Genomic DNA, 18295 nt, shown 5'->3' with positions numbered 1-18295 from the left:
TCAAATGCTTAGGCCAGTGTTCTTTCTGCCACTCTGAGAGGACTGGTGACAAGAGGGAACACGGGGAACAAGCAGCCCCAGAAGGTCACAGTGCCTATCGGGACCGCCCTCCAAGGAGCGGTATTGATCGTCTCCATGCCGCACCAGCCAGGTGGCTGGATATGTGGCAAGGATCCCTGCTGCAGCTTGAGGTAGCGTCGTCCTCCTGAATCTACTGCCAGCTGAGCTCTGCACCAACCGATGAGGGGAATTAGCTGGACAGTTTCAGACAAGACTGGCCCCGTTCGCCTTTGCAAGGGGGTACATGCCCCCTCTTACAGTCACAGTAGTGCCTGCAAGGGTAGAACTGGGGAGCAGCTCCGACACCCCACTCCTACCCTCGCCTCCACATCTGTTGGAATGCCTGCCCGAGCCCTGTGGGGAGAGGTGGAAAGAGCCTAGGCTTCAGTCAGGTGAACCCAGGGTTGAATCCCAGCTTCGCCCTTTCTAGCTGAATCACCTCAGACCAGTCAGCCTCCAAGCCTCAGTTTCCGCCGCCGTGAAATGGACTCAGAAGCAGCCCTCTCTTGGGGGTCCTGTGAGGCTTGAGACCATGCATATAGTGCCTGACAGTCACCCGCTTAGTAATATGATTTTTTAAGTGCACTATTTCACATGCCCTGCTAACCCCAACCTTAACCCTTATGCTGAATGGGCGGTCCTTCTGTGGCTGACGGATGGCCCTGTGACCCTGCCTTTCCCCTTGGCAGGCTCCCCTGGTGCCCTCGCATCTGTTGCAGTCGGCGAGGGAGCGGGGGTGGGGTTGGGCAGAGGCTTTCTGGGGAATGGCCAAAATGAAAATTGTGTGTGAGTGGAGCTGATCATATTAAGATCCAGCTGCACTTAAGCCCCCTTCGGAAGTTCTTTAGGCCAAACTGAAGAGAGCTCCCAGATGCCAAAGTGGCCTCACAGTGATGCTCTGCTCACTCTCGGCTGCCCCACCACATGCTCCCCAGGTAATTGGTTTCCTAATGCACTATTCCTGGACAGATTCCAGGATTCCAGCGCCTTGTCCCCTTGGGGTTAGTTCTTGACGTTTCCTAACCTGGCAAGGGTCACCGACCAGGCTCAGACACACTGCCACAGGACTGTATTGTTTTCTTGTTCTTGCAGGCCACTTCCAAACTGTACAGAACGCCTTGGCCTGCAAGAGTAAACAAGATTACCAGGCTGGAATTCCGTTTAAGACCAGGGCTTTTATATCCAGAGATTGTGGGTCAGATGCGGTGAGGAATCCATGAAAGGAAGACACAGTCCCTTCCATTACAGATAGAAATACACCCATGTGGCTTCTATTTTCCTTGGCAAAATTAGTTTTTTCTCCTTACTACAAAAGAGGTTTGTGTTCTTTGCAAGAAATTAAAAAGATAAAAAGAGAAAGTGTTTGTAACTTCACAAGCTAGACATGGCAACTCTTTACATTTGTGTGTGTGTGTGTGTGTGTGTGTGTAAGACAGGGTCTCACTCTGTTGCCCAGCTTGGAGGGCAATGGTGCAATCACGGCTCACTGCAGCCTCGACCTCCCCGGGCTCAGGTGATCCTCCAACCTCAGCCTCCTGAGTAGCTGGGACTACAGGTCCACCCCACCACACCTGGCTAATTTCTGTATTTGTTGTAGACGGTCTTGCCATGTTGCCCAGGCTGGTGTGGAACTCCTGGGCTCAAATGATCCACCCCATCAGCCTCCCAAAGTGCTGGGATTATAGGCGTGAACCACTGAGCCCAGCCAACCTTTCACAACTTGCAGTATATATATTTTTTGTACACATTTATGTGCTTTTTAAAAGAAAGAAGTACCATCTTACTGAACTAATAGTTTTGGGGCCTTTTTCTACTTAGGTAGAATGGTGCCTGCCATTAATTCTTATTCTATGACATCATCTTGAGTGGCTGCATAGTGTTGTATACAGTTGTATTGTTATTTAACCAGTTCCTTTGTGTTGGATATTTAGACGGTGGTTGGTGTTGATGTTGTTTTTGCCATTAGTAACCCTTTTGTTGGTTTTGGAAATCATGAGAATGGAGGGAGGGAGGTAGGGAGCCCCTTCAGGCTTTGACCTCATTCAGACTTCAATTAAAATAATAAAAAGAGCAGGTAACACTTTTGAAGAGCTGGAATATGTTCCGGGCACTGCATTCAGTACTCTAGTATTTCGGTGCCTGATTTATGAATCCTCACGGCAGCCCATGGACTAGGCACTATTTTTATCTCCATTTTACAGTTAATCGGAGGCACAGCTCTTCCACTGGTGTGGCTGGGTGCAGTCCTGTAGTTAAACCTTTGAGTACATCTCTGATTGTTTCTTAGAATAAATTCCTAAAAGTGGGGTCGCTGGCCCAGATCCGGAAGGCTATGCATATTTTAAGGCTTTGAATACATAATGGAAATTACTTTCCAGAAAGAGTACACCGATATATCCACCTGCCAGTGGTGTCTGAGCAGATCTGAGAACTCCTGCCCTGCATGAGCACCGACTGTGTGCTGGGCCCTATGCTTAGTCTTCTACACCATTTCCCTCCTCAGAGAAGCAGCTGTGCTGTGCCTGGCACAGAGTAAGCAAGAACTCAGGACATCTCAGCCAGTGTGGGTGGTGGTGTTATATTGTGTGTCATTTGTTGAGAAACAAGACACACACTTGAAAAACATCAATAATAAGGTGAAAGTGGAATGAGGGGTCCTGATGATGAGTCTTAGAGCTGGCAGAGTGTGAGGTGGTGGCCAGGGAAGTCTGCCTGTTGGGGAGGCACTCGGAGAATGGGGAGGAGCATCCTGTGAAGTGATAGCTGAAAGGCTGATGAGCAGGGAGGGACCCCTTGGTCGCTTGTGTTGAGCTGGAGGGGAGATGGTTGGGGAGGAAGATGGCCCACATCAGGCGTAGGAGCTGACTTGGCAGAGGTGAGAAGACCTGGGAGAGAGACTGTAGGAGTCCAAGTTAGAGGCTTCATATGTGGCCTGGGAGGTACCTCTAGGAATGGTGAAAACAAAAGATGTTGGATTTTCTGGTGCCAGTAACACCTCTTCTTCCCATGAGTGCTGAAACAACAGAAGAACAGACACAGGACTCAGCTACAAGGTCCGCATATCAAGGTTATTACCGATAAGGCCAGGAAACCTTGGCTTACCTCCATGACCACAGTCAGACTTCTTGATATGCCCTCACCCTATCGAGGCCTCGGGGCACGCTGTCCGAGGAGACAGTCTGTGCTGCAGGCCCGGTCTCTGCCAACCGCCAGGAGGATCGCTGCCTCCCTCGGTGAGCCTGCGAGCAGGGAGCAGAGGAGATGGGCCTCCAGGTGTGTCTCCCAAAGGTGGATGCTGGCCCTTCCCAGGCATCCCTTCCCCATGGGGGACGTAGGAGCTGGGCAGCAGGCACTCTCTGTAGGCAAGCGGCTCAGAGTGGGCAGGAGAGGGCCAGATTCCCCATGCCCCAGGTCAACTCCTTCTGCCAAGCTACTTCTAAGTCATTCCTCTGCTCTCGGGAAAGAGAGTTAGGGAGGCTGGGAGAAGGGTAGAAGCTGCCTTTCCAATATTCTTCCCTCTTGGGAGTGCAGCGTTCCTCCCTTCATCGCAACACAAGGTAGGAGAGGCAGCCTTTGCCCTCATGCTGGCTGTCGCTCTTGCCAGCCCAATCCAAGATGCTTTAGAGGAAAGACTGCCAGCAACCAGCCAGACAGGGTGGTGCTGTGGTGGCAATTTTGGTCCAGTAGACCTGGTTCTAGTCCCAGCTCCTCCACGGACTGCTACATGACCTTTGGCAAATTCTTAGCCTGAGTTTCTCCATCTTCTATAAAACAGAGTTGTTGTAAGAATTGAGAGAGACAAAATGTATCTGACTCAGTACCGGCAGCTATTCTTACGGAATAGTGTGTGGATGTGAAGGAAAGAGCGTGTGTGGCCTTGATTTTTGTTGTTTTTTGCTTTTATTTTGAGACAGGGTCTTCCTTTGTTGCCCAGGCTGGAGTCACTGGCACAATTGTGGCTCACTGCAGCCTTAACCTCCTAAGCTCAAATGATCCTCCTACCTCAGCCTCCTTAGTAACTGGGACTATAGACACACGCCATAATGCTCAGCTAATTTTTAAAATTTATTTATTTATTTTACTTTATTTTGAGATGGAGTTTCACTCTTTTGCCCAGACTCCAGTGAATTGGAATGATCTTGGCTCACTGTAACCTCTGCCCCTGGGTTCAAGCAATTCTCCTGCCTCATCCTCCCAAGTAGCTGGGATTACAGGCACCTGCCACCACGCCCAGCTATTTTTGTATTTTTAGTAGAGATGGGGTTTTGCCATGTTGGCCAGGCTGGTCTGGAACTCCTGACCTCAGGTGATCCACCCACCTTGGCCTCCCAAAGTGCTAGGATTACAGACATGAGCCACCACACCTGACTGCTAATTTTTAAATTTTTTGTAGAGACGAGGTCTTGCTACATTGTGCAGGCTGGTTTTGAACTCCTGGCCTCAAGTGATCCTCCTGCTTCAGGCCTTCCAAAGTGCTGGGATTACAGGTGTAAGCCACCGTACCTGGCCTCTTGTGTGGGCTTTGGGCAGGTCTTACAGTCATGGAGCAACGTCTGTGTAAATGTGTTGAGAGCAAAGACTTGGGGAAAGGGAGGAGGGCAGAAAGGGACCTCAATCTGGGCCATTCTCACTGTTGATGGGAAGAGGAAACACAGAGAAAGCAACAGAGAAGGAGCAGCCCTGAGAGGAAGGCACTCCTGAGAGCGGCTGTCCCAGCAGCCAGAAGCAGGGCTGGATTCCCAGCTGGCCCCCAGCCCCTGCAAAGCCCTGGATTCTTCCGCTCTAGCCTGGGGTAAGGGCTGGCAAGGTGGTCAGTGTCCATAAAGACAGTAAGATACCAGGCCTGTGTCCTGGCATAGAGCACTCTGGATCTTTGTCCTGCCTCTGGCTCCTGGGAAAAGCCTCTTCCTGCTCTTGGCCTCAGTTTTCCCATCTGTAAAATGTAGGGGTTGAGCCATGATATGGTTTGAATATTTGTCCCCTCCAGATCTCATGTTGAAATGTGATTCCCAGTGTTGGAGTGGGCCTGGTGGGAGGTGTTTGGATCATGGGGGTGGATCCTTCATGAATGGCTTGGTGCCCTCCCCGCAGTAAGGAGTGAGTTCTTGCTCTGTTATTTCACGCTAGAGCTGGTTAATTAAAACAGCCAGGTATCGCTCTTGCTCCCTCTCCCTGTGTGATTCATGCCTGCCCCTGCTTCACTTTCTGCCATGAATAAAAGCTTCCTGAGGCCTCACCAGAAGCCAAGCAGATGCTAGTGCTGTGCTTGTACGGCCTGCAGAATGGTGAGCCGAATAAACCTCTTTTCTGTATACATTACTCAGTCTCAGGTAGTCCTTTATAGCAATGCAAAATGGACTATTACAAACCAACTTAAAAATTGTTTTTAGCTCCTTTGACCACAACCCATGGTAAAAAAGAAAAAAAGTTTTTACACACACACACACAGACACAGACACACACACTAAAACTAAAGCTTCATGAAACAATACTGTATGGCATATGTTTACTCTGATGTTTTGTGTTCCATTGTATATCATTAAAAAATGCTGACCATGGCCCCCTAAACTGATTGTACAGCCCATTAATGAGCCACACTCCGTGGTCTGAAAACACTGACCCAGCTCATCTAGAAGGTTCCTTCCTGCTCTGGCAGGCTACAGTTTTGTTCCATTTCCTGTAGCCTCACGACCCCATCAGCCAAGTCTTTGTGGTTTTCTTCTTTGCACTCTTGTAACAGTGGTTTCCAATCTCAGACTCTGCACTGAAGGCATGGTCATGAGCCCAGTTGCTGGAGGTGCATCCCCCACGCCCCTGCCTGAGCAGCATGAGGCCTTCGAAGCCACCTGCTGGGGTGTTGTGAGTGGGGAGGGGCCTTCATGCCTTCTGCCATCATCACAGAGTGGGTTCGTGTGTCATCCATACTCCCCTCCGTGCCCCATCGCAAGACTCTACTGCATCAGTCTATTCCCTGGAAAAATGGTTGGGATTTGGAGTCCGGCTGCCGGTTAGAATTCTAGACCCTTCCCAGGCCCAGCTAGCTCCCTCTTCACCTTCTCCTTCTGCCCACTGAACCTCTCCCTGGGCAGGTCCAGGAGTCACCACTGTGGGAAGTGCTGATGGGTGAAAAGAGCTTTGGCAGCAGATGGACCTGGGTTTGCATCCCAGCTCCACTTCTGCCTGGCTGTGTGGCCTTGGGAAAGTTCCCTGACATCTCTGAGTCTCTTTCTTTGAAAAAAGCTTGGAGATAGTCATACTGCTCTGGGAAGATAAATTTAAGGGTGGGACGATAGGCACAAAGTGCTTTTTGTTGGTGCCTGGCAAGAGTTAGATGCTCAGGAAAAATGTGTGCCTTTAAATCTCGTCCCCTGCACGTCCCTTTAAGGGAATGGCTGGAGAAATGGCAGATGCTGCCATCTTGAATAAAGAAGGGGAAGATGCCTTCCACAGGGGGACAACATTAGGGAGGGGCTGTCTCAAACTGGGTGCACCGGGAGTAATCCCACCCAGCCCCAAACCTGTCCTAAAACTGCAGAGTCGGGTGCAGCAGCACTCTGGTGTTCACAGGGCAGCCTGAGGCTGTCTGAGGAGGAGCATAGGCAGGGCTTAGGGAAAACGGGCTCTGGGCCCCCAAAAGTGGGCCCGTAAGGATGGTGGTGTGTCCTCCTGTGTGGCCTCGTTTTATCTCAGTATGTTTTCAAAAATGTCTGGTGAGATCCTTATGGACTGCCACCCAGGGAGGAGGACGAGCCTTCCAAATCCCAGGGTCATGAGAAGACCCTTTTTTTTTTTTAATTTTTTTTATTTTTTATTTTTTTGAGACAGGGTCTCATTCTGTCACCCAGGCTGGAGTGCAGTGGCACAGTCTCGGCTCATGGCAACCTCTGCTTCCGAGTTCAAGCGACCCTCCTACCTAAGGCCCTTGAGCAGCTGGGACCACAGATGCACGTAAACATGCCTGGCCAATGTTTTGTATTTTTAGTAGAGACAGGGTTTTGCCATGTTGCCCAGGCAGGTCCCGAACTCCTGATCTCAAGCGATCTGCCTGCCTTGGCCTTGCAAAGTGCTGGGATTACAGGTGTGAGTCATGGCACCCAGCTGAGAAGAACTTTCTAGCAAATACCAGAACCAAAGTATCGGAGCAGGCAGTCCTGAGATGCTGTTTGCATGCCCTCACGCTGTTACCTCTTAGCAAGGCTTCGTGAAAGTCATCTTTGCAGGTGTCCTTAGCGCCCACAGCACTTTTTTTTGGTGCCACCCACAGTGGTAAATCATTGAAAGGTGGATTTGAACCAAGCTGGGAAACAGACGGGATGTAAGCACCTCCATTACCAGGGACTGCCATGCCAGGGAAGCTGCTTCCCAGAACTTGGAAGCAGTTCCTTCCAGGGCTCCTGACTCAATAGCCACCCCCTTTGTCACCTCAGCTCCTGATAACTGCAGAGCCTGGGGCTCTGAGAGCCAAAGTGACTTGCCCTGGGTCACACAGCTTTAATAGCAGAGGCTGGAGGCCCTTTGGAGGGTTGTGCTGTGTAGCTGGGACTTGGTACTACCTGGGAAAACCTCTAACCCTCTTGCCTCTGCATTTCTGGCTCCAGCTGCCCTCTTCTCTGTTTTTCCGGTAGCCAGAAGACTCTGCTTCCAAGGGAGAGACTTGCACTTTAACCTTGGAGCATAAGGTAAGTCGCTCAGACTTGCTTTATGGAATCGTGGTGCTGGCTCATGGTTCAGTAGGAGCAGCGAAACCTCTCAGAATGCAAGGCTGCAAGCCCAGTCTCTATGCTTACCAGCTGGCAGATGTCCCTGGACCTCTGTGTCCCTGTCCACATATGAGGGAGTAATGTCAGATGGACCTAGTCCAGAGAACCTGCCCTCCCAGGAGGCAGCCAGGCTCAAGGTAAAGTCCAGGATGGGGTATCCCATCCTGACTCCGCCCTGCCTTGCCACTGGCTGTATGACCTTGGTCTTGTTCCCTCCCCTCTCTGGTCTTCTCTGTCTTCATCTCAAAAGACAGCAAAGATATTCCTGTTTTGCTGAAGTCACAGGGGGTGAAACTACTTTGCAAAGCTTAAGGGCCAAAGATTGTGAAGGATTTTATTCTCAGCCGTGTAAAGATTCTCAGACCGGTGGTCCCAGAAGAGGAACACTCAGGCCTGCAAGAAAGCGTGTGGGAGGGGCTGAGCCACAGCCCCTGGGTGGGTGAAGCTGTGCTGGAAAGCAGACCCTTGGCAGGGAAATGAGCTCTCGTTACTCACATCAGCACCCCAGATCCACAGGCTGGGCTTGATTCTTGGGAGGTCTCCCTGGGCTCTGACTCCCTCAGAGTCCCCAAGAATCTCCGAGCCCCTGACTCCAGCCTAGTGTTCCCCGGGACTCATCCTGGGAGTCAGGGGTGCCAGGGTACCTCCTCCGGTGGGACCAGCCCTGCCATGGCAGCTGCTGCAGCTGGTATCCCATTGCAGTGTTACAGTGAGGCTCAGATTACACAGTGAGCTCATCCCAGCATGAATGGGGCCACCGGGGCAGGCCATTGGAAACTGATGGACCGATGTGGGGGCTATCACGGGGGGTCTCCCTGGACCCTCTCCCTCCCTCCCTCTCTCCCTCTCTGTGTGTCTTGGACTCTCTTCCTCCCTCTCTCTCTCTCTCTCTCCCTCTCCTCTCTCTACACCCCTTCTTGGAGCTTGCCTGGGATTGTCATGGCAACCCTCCAGCAAAATTATCAAAACACTTTTATGCTCCCAATCGTACCAGACGAAGTGCTAATTCTGAGTAAGGCTGAAGCAGTTGGTTAAATGCTGAAGTCACAGACTTTGTGTGGAGGCCCCCCTGGGGGTGGAGTGGGCACCAGTGGGAGGTGAGGGCTGGGCACAGGGGCAGGACCACCCAGAAAAGACTCAGTCTCTCACCTGCTAGAGACATTGTGTGTGTGGCTATCCCGTCCCCACCCCTTATGCCACGTTGACATTTGCATTCCACACACACACACACGCGCACACACACGTACGAGCAGTGGCTGGGCCAAACACACCCAAAGTGTAGATCGACCCAAACAGAACCATCTGGAATAATCATCACCTCATTCAGTGCTTGAAACTCTGCGACCCACTCTGGGGAGAGTTTTGGGTGAGGCGGGGATGGCCAGTTGCCCAATGCTTCTAGCTGGCGCTGGGTCTGAGCTAGGGCAACAGAGCAGCCGTGGGAAGGGGCCTGACCTTCCTGCCCAGCCCCCAGGGAAAAGCAAAGGAGGACCTGTGAACAGAACTGCCCCAGCCTGGTTCTTCTAGCCTTGATGTGCGTCCCAGGACACACTGCATCCCTGCTCCCCTGTGACTCAGACCCAGTTTACCATAGGCTCCCTTGGAAACAAAGCCCTGCTAATGGCTGAAGAACTGGTGGTTGCTTTTTTTAAGATTCCAGTTCTGCCCAAAAGCCAAAGTGTGGGTAGGGACGATGGGGGAGGTGGTGCACAAGCCCCTCCCCTCTCTGCTTCCATCTCCCCACCCCATCTGCTTCCCCAGGACACCCCTCCCTGGAAGCCAGCCTTCCCCTGCAGCCTCAGTGCAGGCTGCTCTGGCTGAAGGGGAGGCATCTACTCCTGCAAATGGGTGCCCTCATCCTCCAGAGGATTCTAGGACGTTAGAGCAAGAGGGACCCCCAGCAAATCAGAGTCTGGCCTCCTTGCTTCCCAGATGGGGGAACCGTGGCTCAGAGATCGGAAGCAATGGTTGAAGGCCACAGAGTGTGTACACGCGCGTGCCCACACACACGTACAAGCGGTGGCTGAGCCAAACACACCCAAAGTGTAGATCGACCCAAACAACCAACCTGCAGCCAGGCTTCTGGCTTCCAGGCCAGTGCTGTTCTCATTGCACCAGAGAGACTACAGGATGGGGTGGCGCAAGCAGTGAGCGCCAATTTCAGAGTCAGGCAGGCCTGGCCTTGAACGCTGGCTTCAGTGCTCAGCACTTAGTGTAACCCTGGTCAGTCCCCCCCGCCACCTGAGTCCTCAGCTGTAAAATGGGGCGATGCTAGGGTCCCTCTGGAAGGACACAGTGAGGATGACTTCATTGAGGTGGTATGTGCAAGCGCAATCACAGCTGGCACAAGGCCAGACACAGAGTGAGTGTTCAACAGATGACTTTTATTTTTATTTTTCATTTTTTTTAGAGCTGTGGTCTCACTATGTTACTATGTTGCTCAGGCTGGCCTGAAACTCCCGGGCTCAAGTGATCCTCTAGCCTCAGACTCCTGAGTAGCTGGGACTACAGACATGCACCACCATGCCCAGCAACAAATGACATTTCTGTGTCCTTCCTCTGTAGCCCCAGAGCTACAGACCTGCTGAGAAGAGGGACTGTCCTGCATCCCTTTTAAGGGCCGACCCCTGTCCCGGGGTGGCTGGGTGAGGCCATGTAGCCTGGAAAAGCCCACACTGACCCCTCCCACAGCTCTGAGCTCCTGCAAACTCAGCAAGTCCCAGGAAGGCCCAGAGGGCAAGAGGAAGCAGGACCCCCTAATCCTCCCAGGCCTGCCCACCCTTTGCATCTTGGCTCTCAGGCCTTTGGAGGAGGGAAAAATGTTGAAAGAGGTGTTGATATCTGCCAAGGTCCCTGAGGCCACCTTTGGGCATCAGCAGTAACACCACCCCAACCCGGTTCCCTGCTGCTGTGCGGAGCTCCACCCTTGGAGACATGATGAGAGCACAGCGTTGCTCAGGCTGGCTTCCTCTTTTAAATTGTGAGTCAGGCAGGAAGGTATAAGCCACCAAAACCCCCAGATGCCCTCTGAAGCAGGAGTTTCTTGGAACCTTTCCCTGATATCTTCTCAACCAAGTTGGGGGCTGGGTAGGTTTTAGGATGAGATCATAAAAGCAAAAGGAACTTTTATTTTATGCTTACGACATGCTGGGTACTGTGCTAGGCGCTTTCCTACACACTGGCACCCAGGGGCATTGCTTCTGCTTTCCAGGTGCGGAAGAGCCACCAAGGTCACAGAATGAATGAGTCCATGGCAGCGCTTAGGTTAGAATCTAGGTCTCTGTTCTCCTTACCTGACGGTGGCCTTTGGCTGGCTCCTTGGGCAGGGAAGGGCAGAGAAGGCATAAAAAGGCCACGGCGGGGAGGGCTGGTCCTCGCCCTAGGGACATCCTGAGGTGGAGGAGTCATGGCTGGGAAGGGTGGGTGGCAGGACCCGGGGATCTAGGCAGTATGGGAGCTTGGTCCTCCATGGGAGGTTCAATCTCCCCACCCTCCCCTCCTGCCTTCTTCTAAGAGGCCCCCAGTGAGCAGGGCCCAACACCCAGGAGGGGATGATCTTATTGCTAATTTAGGACCTCTGCTATGAAGCACACACCCTTTTTCTTATTTTCACTGCCCTGGGCCGGGATGGGGAACCTCCCATCCAGGGGAGTAGAGGAAGTTGACTTAGGGTACCCTAGTCCCTGGCCTCAGAATTTGGGGTCCAGAGGAGCTGTGTGTGTTGGAGACAGTGTAGCACCTTGGCTGGCCTGTTGGGAGCCGTAGGAGCAGGGCACACGTGGTAGCAGTCCATGCCACAGGGACCTCTGCGTGCCAGCTCTGTGCTGGGTGCTGGAAAGGCAGTGGCCAACACTGACCACCTAGTGGGGAAGGCGGACAGTACAGTGTCAACAGACAAGTAGGAAGACTCTTTAGACAATGACAAACATGCCATGAAGGAAAGGGGGACAGAGAGACTGAGGGCCAGCCCTCAGTAGGGTGGCCAGGCAAGGCTTCTTCAAGGAAGTAGTAACATCTGAGCTGAGAACTCTGCAGGACAGACAGTCAAGTGGCTTGTCCAAGCTCATACAGTAAGTTCTGGGGAAGCCAGACTAGCACGCATCTCTAGACTCCCTTTGAGCGGTCTCCCTGCTCCTAGAAACATCCTTCTCTTGGATTCTGACATGTCTTCCTGTTTTCCTCCTACTCTGTTGAACACTGCTTCTCTGAGTCCTTGGCTGACTTCATCCTCTTTCCAGTGCCGGACCGTCCCGGCCCTCCTCTGGAATGTGGGCCTCCACCCAGCCCCCTCCAAAACGGCCACCTCTACCCCTCACCTCTCCCCTAGCTTCAGTGGCCTGCTCGACATCTCCACCTGGACGTCAAAGGGTCTCTTAGAACAATGCTAAGTCCATATAATAGATACCCCAAGTTAGAGTAGTTTAAAAAGATTCAATTGATTATTCACTCCTGTAATCGTTACAGGGGAAGTGCTTCAGGTTGGCGGATAGCTCAGCTCCACGTGGTCATTTAGGGACTCACTCTAATGACTGTGCTGCTATCTTTAACGTGACAGTTCCAGAATCTCTCTGGTTATTGCTCTTCCAGCCAGTGTGAGGGGAAAAACACAGAAGTCTAGGGCAGGAATTTCTTCTTAATCGAGCGAGGCAGAAGTTGAGCACACTTCTCACATTCCACAGATGAGAGTTTAGACACATAGCCTCCTAGCTGCAAGGAGAGTTGGGTTGTGCCCTAGCTGGGCGGCTAGCTGTCTCTGTCACAGCCTATCCTCGAGAACAGCAAGGACTTGCCTGCCCTGGCAGCAGAGGAGGTCCTCTGGGGGTGACCCCTTATTCTGTGTCTCTCTGACCTTGACTTTGCCCTTCAACATTGCTTGCTTGTCATTCTCCACAACCACTGACAGGGTGTTGAGAGTCTACCCTCCTTAGCTGACTCAGGCTTGAGCAATCATGGGCTTTTGCAGTCCAGCCTTGCAATTTTGTTGGTGATAACAATTCCTTCAAAAACTTAGTAGGCTTTATCTTTAGTCAGTTCCTTGAGCCGTGACCACATCCAAAGCTCCTTTCTTGACAGTGTTATGAAGTCTACCTTCCATACCCTTCTTTTTCCCATTCATTTAAAATGAAAGTGGCTGGGTACAGTGTCTCACGCCTGTAATCCCAGCACTTTGGGAGGCTGAGGCAGGTGAATCACTTGAGGCCAGGAGTTTGAGACCAGCCTGGCCAACAGGGTGAAACCCCATCTCGACAAAAATACAAAAATTAGCTGGGCGTGGTGGTGTACACCTGTAATCCCAGCTACTCGGGAGGTTGAGGTGGAAGAATTGCTTGAACCCGGGAGGCAGAGGTTGCAGTGAACCGAGATTGCACCACTGCACTCCAGCCTGGAACTCCAGCCTGGAAAACAGAGCAAGACTAAATCTCAAAATGAATAAATAAATAAATAAATAAATAAATAATAAAATGAAGGTTATCCTAAGGACACCCTAAAGAACAGACTTAGATGACAAGGTAGTACCCTTAATATAATACTTTGCCACAGGGGTGATTTCTTTATTTGGTTTAAAGTTTGGTCTAAGAGACAGGCTTTGAGAGAGGCTCTGAGCCATGATAGTCTGACTTACTGCTCTTTGGACAAAACCAGTTGGCTTTTTCAACGCCAAGGTCACCAGTTTTCTGAATTCTCTGTATTTCTGTCTATCTCTTCTTGCAAACTGGCCAATCTCTTTCTTGTAATATTTTGCTAAAAGCAGCATCAAGCAGCCAACACATGCAAATGGCTTCGGCTCTTTCCAACCATTTTTCTAGAATTATAGGCTCAATAGGCATGTAGGCTGTCTTCCACATGATCACAGGTGACATTTGCAATAAATGTTTTGTCCTAGCATAACAAGATTCACTGGCTTCTCATCATCTAATATCTGTTTCCATCTTGCTCACCACCTATTGGCTAAGCCAATGCCATATATTTGAGGGGTTTTATATGTGGCACTTTCCAACTCCTGGTGCAAATTTCTATAAGGAGCTACAAAGTACAGTGGTTTTAAGGTTATAGAAATTGCTTTTTTTCTCATGTAAGGTAGTTCTGATGTGAGCATTTCAGGCATCATTCAGGTGCATGGTGGGTTTTGATAAACAGCCAGCAGATTCCTCAGTGCACCCCCGCCAACCCTTCTCTTCCCCAACACATTCACCTGTGTATCAATGGTACCACCATCACACACTTGCTCAAGCAAATACATAGAAGTTAACTTATTTTTCATTGTTTATTTTTGGAGACAGGGTTTCACTCTGTCACCCAGGCTAGAAGGCAGTGTTGAAATCTTGGTTCACTGCAACCTCTGCCTCCCAGGTTCAAGCAATTCTCGTGCTTCAGCCTGGGTAGTGGAGATTACAGGCACCAGCCACCATGCCTAGCTATTTATTTATTTATTTTTTTAATTTTTAGTAGAGACAGGGTTTCACTGTGTTAGCCAGGATGGTCTCAATCTCCTGACCTCGTGATCTGCCTGCCTCAGCCTCCCAAAGTGCTGGGATTACAGGCGAGAGCCACCGTGCCCGGCCGAAATTCTATCTTTGTAACCTGCCGCTAAGGCCTCAAGTGACTGTCCCCCCTTCCCATCCACCTCTCTCACTCTGCTTTAGCCAACAAGCCTCCTTGCTGTTTGTTCCTCCAATATACCAAGTGAATTCTTGCCTTAGCATCTTTGCACTAAGACTCCCTCTGCTCAGATACTGTCTCCCCACCTTTTCACATGGCTGGTTCCATCTTTGTCCATCGCAGGGCAAACCGCTGCAGTGTAGCGGGTAAGAGTGAGGGCTCAGGAGCCACGCTGCTGGGGTTTGAATCTCAGCTCTTGCTACTTCCTGCTGTGGGACCTTGGGGCAAGTTTTCTTAGCTTCTCTGTGCCTTGATTTTTCTACCTGTAAATGGCAATAAGAAATGTATGGTATTTGTTACCCAGGGTGGTTGGGAGGATTAAATAAAATAGTGAACACACTGCATTCATGTATAAAAAGTGAGCAGAGCATGGCCGTACTAAGCACTTAGCATGTTATTATTGCCCTTTGGATGGCAGCTTAAATATCCAGCTCTGAGCAGCCTTTCCTGGCCCGGTGCTCTAAGCATCTCACCACCTGCATCCCTAGCTCATCGCCCTACTTTATTTCACCACAAAACATGTTCTTGTTCATGTGTGTATCATCTGTCTCTCCCCACAACACCCCATTCCCACTAGAATGTAACTTGCATGAGGGCAGGGACTGTACCTTTCTTGTTTGCTTCCATGCCTTTCCTGAGCAGGAAAGTAACTTCTCAGTACATCTTTGTTGAGTGGGTACGGAAAAGACAGAGGCCAAATCCCACTGACCGCCTCCTTTTTGGGTGGCCCTTTGAGCCCTGCTGGGTGCCTGTCAGTGCCCCGCATCTCAAGCCCACGTGGCCATGGCCAGGCTCACAGTTTCCTCTTGGGGGTCCCAGGACATAGGGCAGGGGCTGCCCTGTGGACCTGCTCTTAGAGACCGTGGGGGCACTGGTGAGATTTAGCACACGGTACTCACCCTCAGCAGGGGACTGTCAGAGCTTGGACTCTGGAGTCCAGCCCATCTGTTTCCATCAGATACTAGTGGACCATTTACTTATCCCCTCTGTGCCTGTGTTTTCCCATATGTAAAAATGAGAGAATACCAATTACCTCATAGGGCTGCTGCTGTGAAGATGAAACAGGATAATATATATAAAACAGCGCATGGTTGGCTTGGAGTAAAGCTCTCCAGATGGTGGTAGCTATTATTATTGTTGTTGTTGTTGTTGTTAGTGCCATATCCAGTTGTCACTCTTCAGAGCATGAATCGGGGTGCCCGAGGGACTTGGGTTTGGGAGTGAGGAGACAAACATAAAGAAGACATCTAGGGAAGGGAAGAACCGGAATGGAATAATCGAGGTGTGTTTGCATTCGTGTGTGTGTGTGTGTGTGTGTGTGTGTGTGTGTGGGCGCGCGCGCGAGCGCGCGCTTGCGGAGGGGGCTGGCAAGGATCCAAAGGGGGAGCCCGCCCCTACCTCCGAGCTCAGCTCTGGGGAGCCGGGCGCTCAGGCTCGCCAGGCTGCAGAGAGCTGGGAGCTGCCTCGCGCCCCGCGCAGAACCGGCGGCGGAATAACCAGCGCCTCGAGTGTGTGCATCTGGGATCAGGGGGTGGGGGAGGGTGACCTGCGCCCCCGCGGCCAACCCAGTTGGTGCAGACTTGGGGATCCCAGAAGGGACAGTGCCCGCCCTGTCTCGGCGATTGAGGGTCCCTGCCCAGGCTCAGCTCGGGCCCGCCGCGTGCTCTGGGGCAGCGGCTTCTCCCGGAACCCCCGCGGGCTGGGCCTGCCTTCCGGAGCTGGTTGGCTGGGGGCGGGCGGCGCCGGGGAAGGGGCAGTTACTTTCCCAGAGTGGCGGGGCGACGTCAGGCGGAAGGGCGCGGGGCGCGCACGCTTTAAATGGCATTCGCTGTCATCCGAGCTCACAGCCGTGTGGGTAGCCGCGGGCTATATAAGCGGGAGCCGGGCCGCCGCGGGGCAGACAGCAACAGCAGCGGCGGCGAGCGCCTCGGAGCGCGGCGGAACAGCGCCCCCCGAGCCCCGCGCCCCCCGACGGGTCCGCCCGCCCGCCCGCCCTCCCGAGGAGCGCCGGCCCGGGCCCGCGAGGGCCGCCGCCACCCCGCAGCAGATTTGGATCCCCCGCCCGGCGAGCCCCCGGCTGCTGCCTCCCGGGGGGCCCCGGCGCAGCGGCCGCCTCCGGAGAGCCCCGGCGCCCCGCCGCCCGGTCCCGCAGACGCCGGAGGCGCCATGGCCGCCAAGCCCGGCGAGCTGATGGGCATCTGCTCCAGTTACCAGGCCGTGATGCCGCACTTCGTGTGCCTGGCCGACGAGTTCCCGCAGCCCGTGCGGCCCGCCAAGCTGTCCAAGGGCCGGGGCCGGCTGCGGCGGCCGCGCCAGTCTCGCTTCAAGACGCAGCCGGTGACCTTCGACGAGATCCAGGAGGTGGAGGAGGAGGGGGTGTCCCCCATGGAGGAGGAGAAGGCCAAGAAGTCGTTCCTGCAGAGCCTGGAGTGCCTGCGCCGCAGCACGCAGAGCCTGTCGCTGCAGCGGGAGCAGCTCAGCAGCTGCAAACTGAGGAACAGCCTGGACTCCAGCGACTCCGACTCGGCCCTGTGAGGGGCGCCGCCCGAGGGGGGAACGCGCGCGTACGCGATCCGCGCGGAGACCGGCGTGCGAACCCCGAGAGAGCCCGCGCCCTGCCCCCAGGGGACCCGCAAGGACCTGGGACCGCCGCCCCTCGCGCGCTCGGACTCCCGCCCCGCTGCGAACCGATCGGTGCGCCCCTCGCCGCGCTCGCCCTGGCCCGGGGACGCCGGGAGCGGGACCGCTTTCCTTGTCCTTGTAAATGTTTATTTTTTAACTCTTCCCAGTGCGAACTCTGCTGTGAGTGTGTGCGGGGAGGCGCGCCCGCGCTGAGTTGGCCGCGAGTCGCCAGGGCCGCCCGGGTCGCCGCTCCATGCCCTTGTCCGATGGTTTGCAACTCCGATTTTGCACACCGCTCCACCGTGACCCCCAGCGCACACCCGTTCACACTCACGCCAACACTCTCGCTGAACACTTTTATAATTGTTAGGCGTGGCCGTTGGGACTTGGGGCGCAGCGCAGCAGCTGCTGCTGCTGCGTCTGGAGGATTGATATTTATTTTTGCATTGAGATGACTGAAGGCGTTTATTTAACGATCTTTTTACCTGGATATGTCTGTGAGGCTCCTGAAAGGAGACAAATAAAGTCAATATATTTGCACAGTGCATTTTTTTCAGGCTCTTGACTTTTTGAACCTTCGGGGCCCAGGCTCCCAAGACTTGGGGAGGTGGGGGAGGAGGTGGCAGGGGGATGCCGGACCAGGGAGCCGGGAGTGGAGCTACCTCCACAAGCTTCGGTCACCGGAACGAGGTTGCACCACCGGTGCGCGGGTCGGTTGCCTGCCTCCCCAAGTGTATCCACCCCCGGTCCAGAGCGTTCCTGCCTCCCTGGTCTATTCCCCATAGCCGGCATCCGGGCTGGAGTGAAGCCGCAGGCGGGGCGGAGGCGGAGCTGAAGATGGAGAGCTGTCTCCTCCCCGCGGTTGACTTCCCCGAGCTGGGGTCAGGGTCCTCACCCCGCACCCGCCGCAGAAGACGCATATCCCTCTGCGCCCATTCCTGGCGGCGGGTGGGGAGATGCCGGAGCCAGCAATGTGAGATGTTTGGGCTTTGGGACCCGAGAGTGGGCTGGGGGCCAGCCTGGGTTGGTCGAGAGTGTGGGTGCGCGCTCGCTGTCGCGGGCAGGTGACCCCCTGACCGCAGTTGACTCAGCTCAGTGCCGGGCGCTCCTGTGCTGCGGGGGAAACCGCTGCCGCTACGTCTCCAGCCCTCCTCTGCGACCCGCAGGGTTCCTCCAGGAGGGTGGGGCATGTC

At 53.5% G+C, this 18295-nt stretch overlaps 1 protein-coding gene across 1 annotated transcript; it reads left to right on the top strand.

The window, feature by feature from the left end:
- The first annotated feature begins 16253 nt into the window (after positions 1–16253).
- C12H11orf96 (chromosome 12 C11orf96 homolog) lies at positions 16254–17647 on the top strand. The gene has a single exon (XM_003910001.5). It carries the CDS (start codon positions 16299–16301, stop codon positions 17013–17015), a length of 717 nt encoding a protein of 238 aa, XP_003910050.1. The 5' UTR covers positions 16254–16298; the 3' UTR covers positions 17016–17647.
- Positions 17648–18295: the final 648 nt, after the last annotated feature.

This window comes from Papio anubis, chromosome 12 (assembly GCF_008728515.1).
Source record: "Papio anubis isolate 15944 chromosome 12, Panubis1.0, whole genome shotgun sequence".
Classification (NCBI taxonomy): Eukaryota; Metazoa; Chordata; class Mammalia; order Primates; family Cercopithecidae; genus Papio; species Papio anubis.
This window is presented reverse-complemented; position numbering and strand designations above follow the sequence as displayed.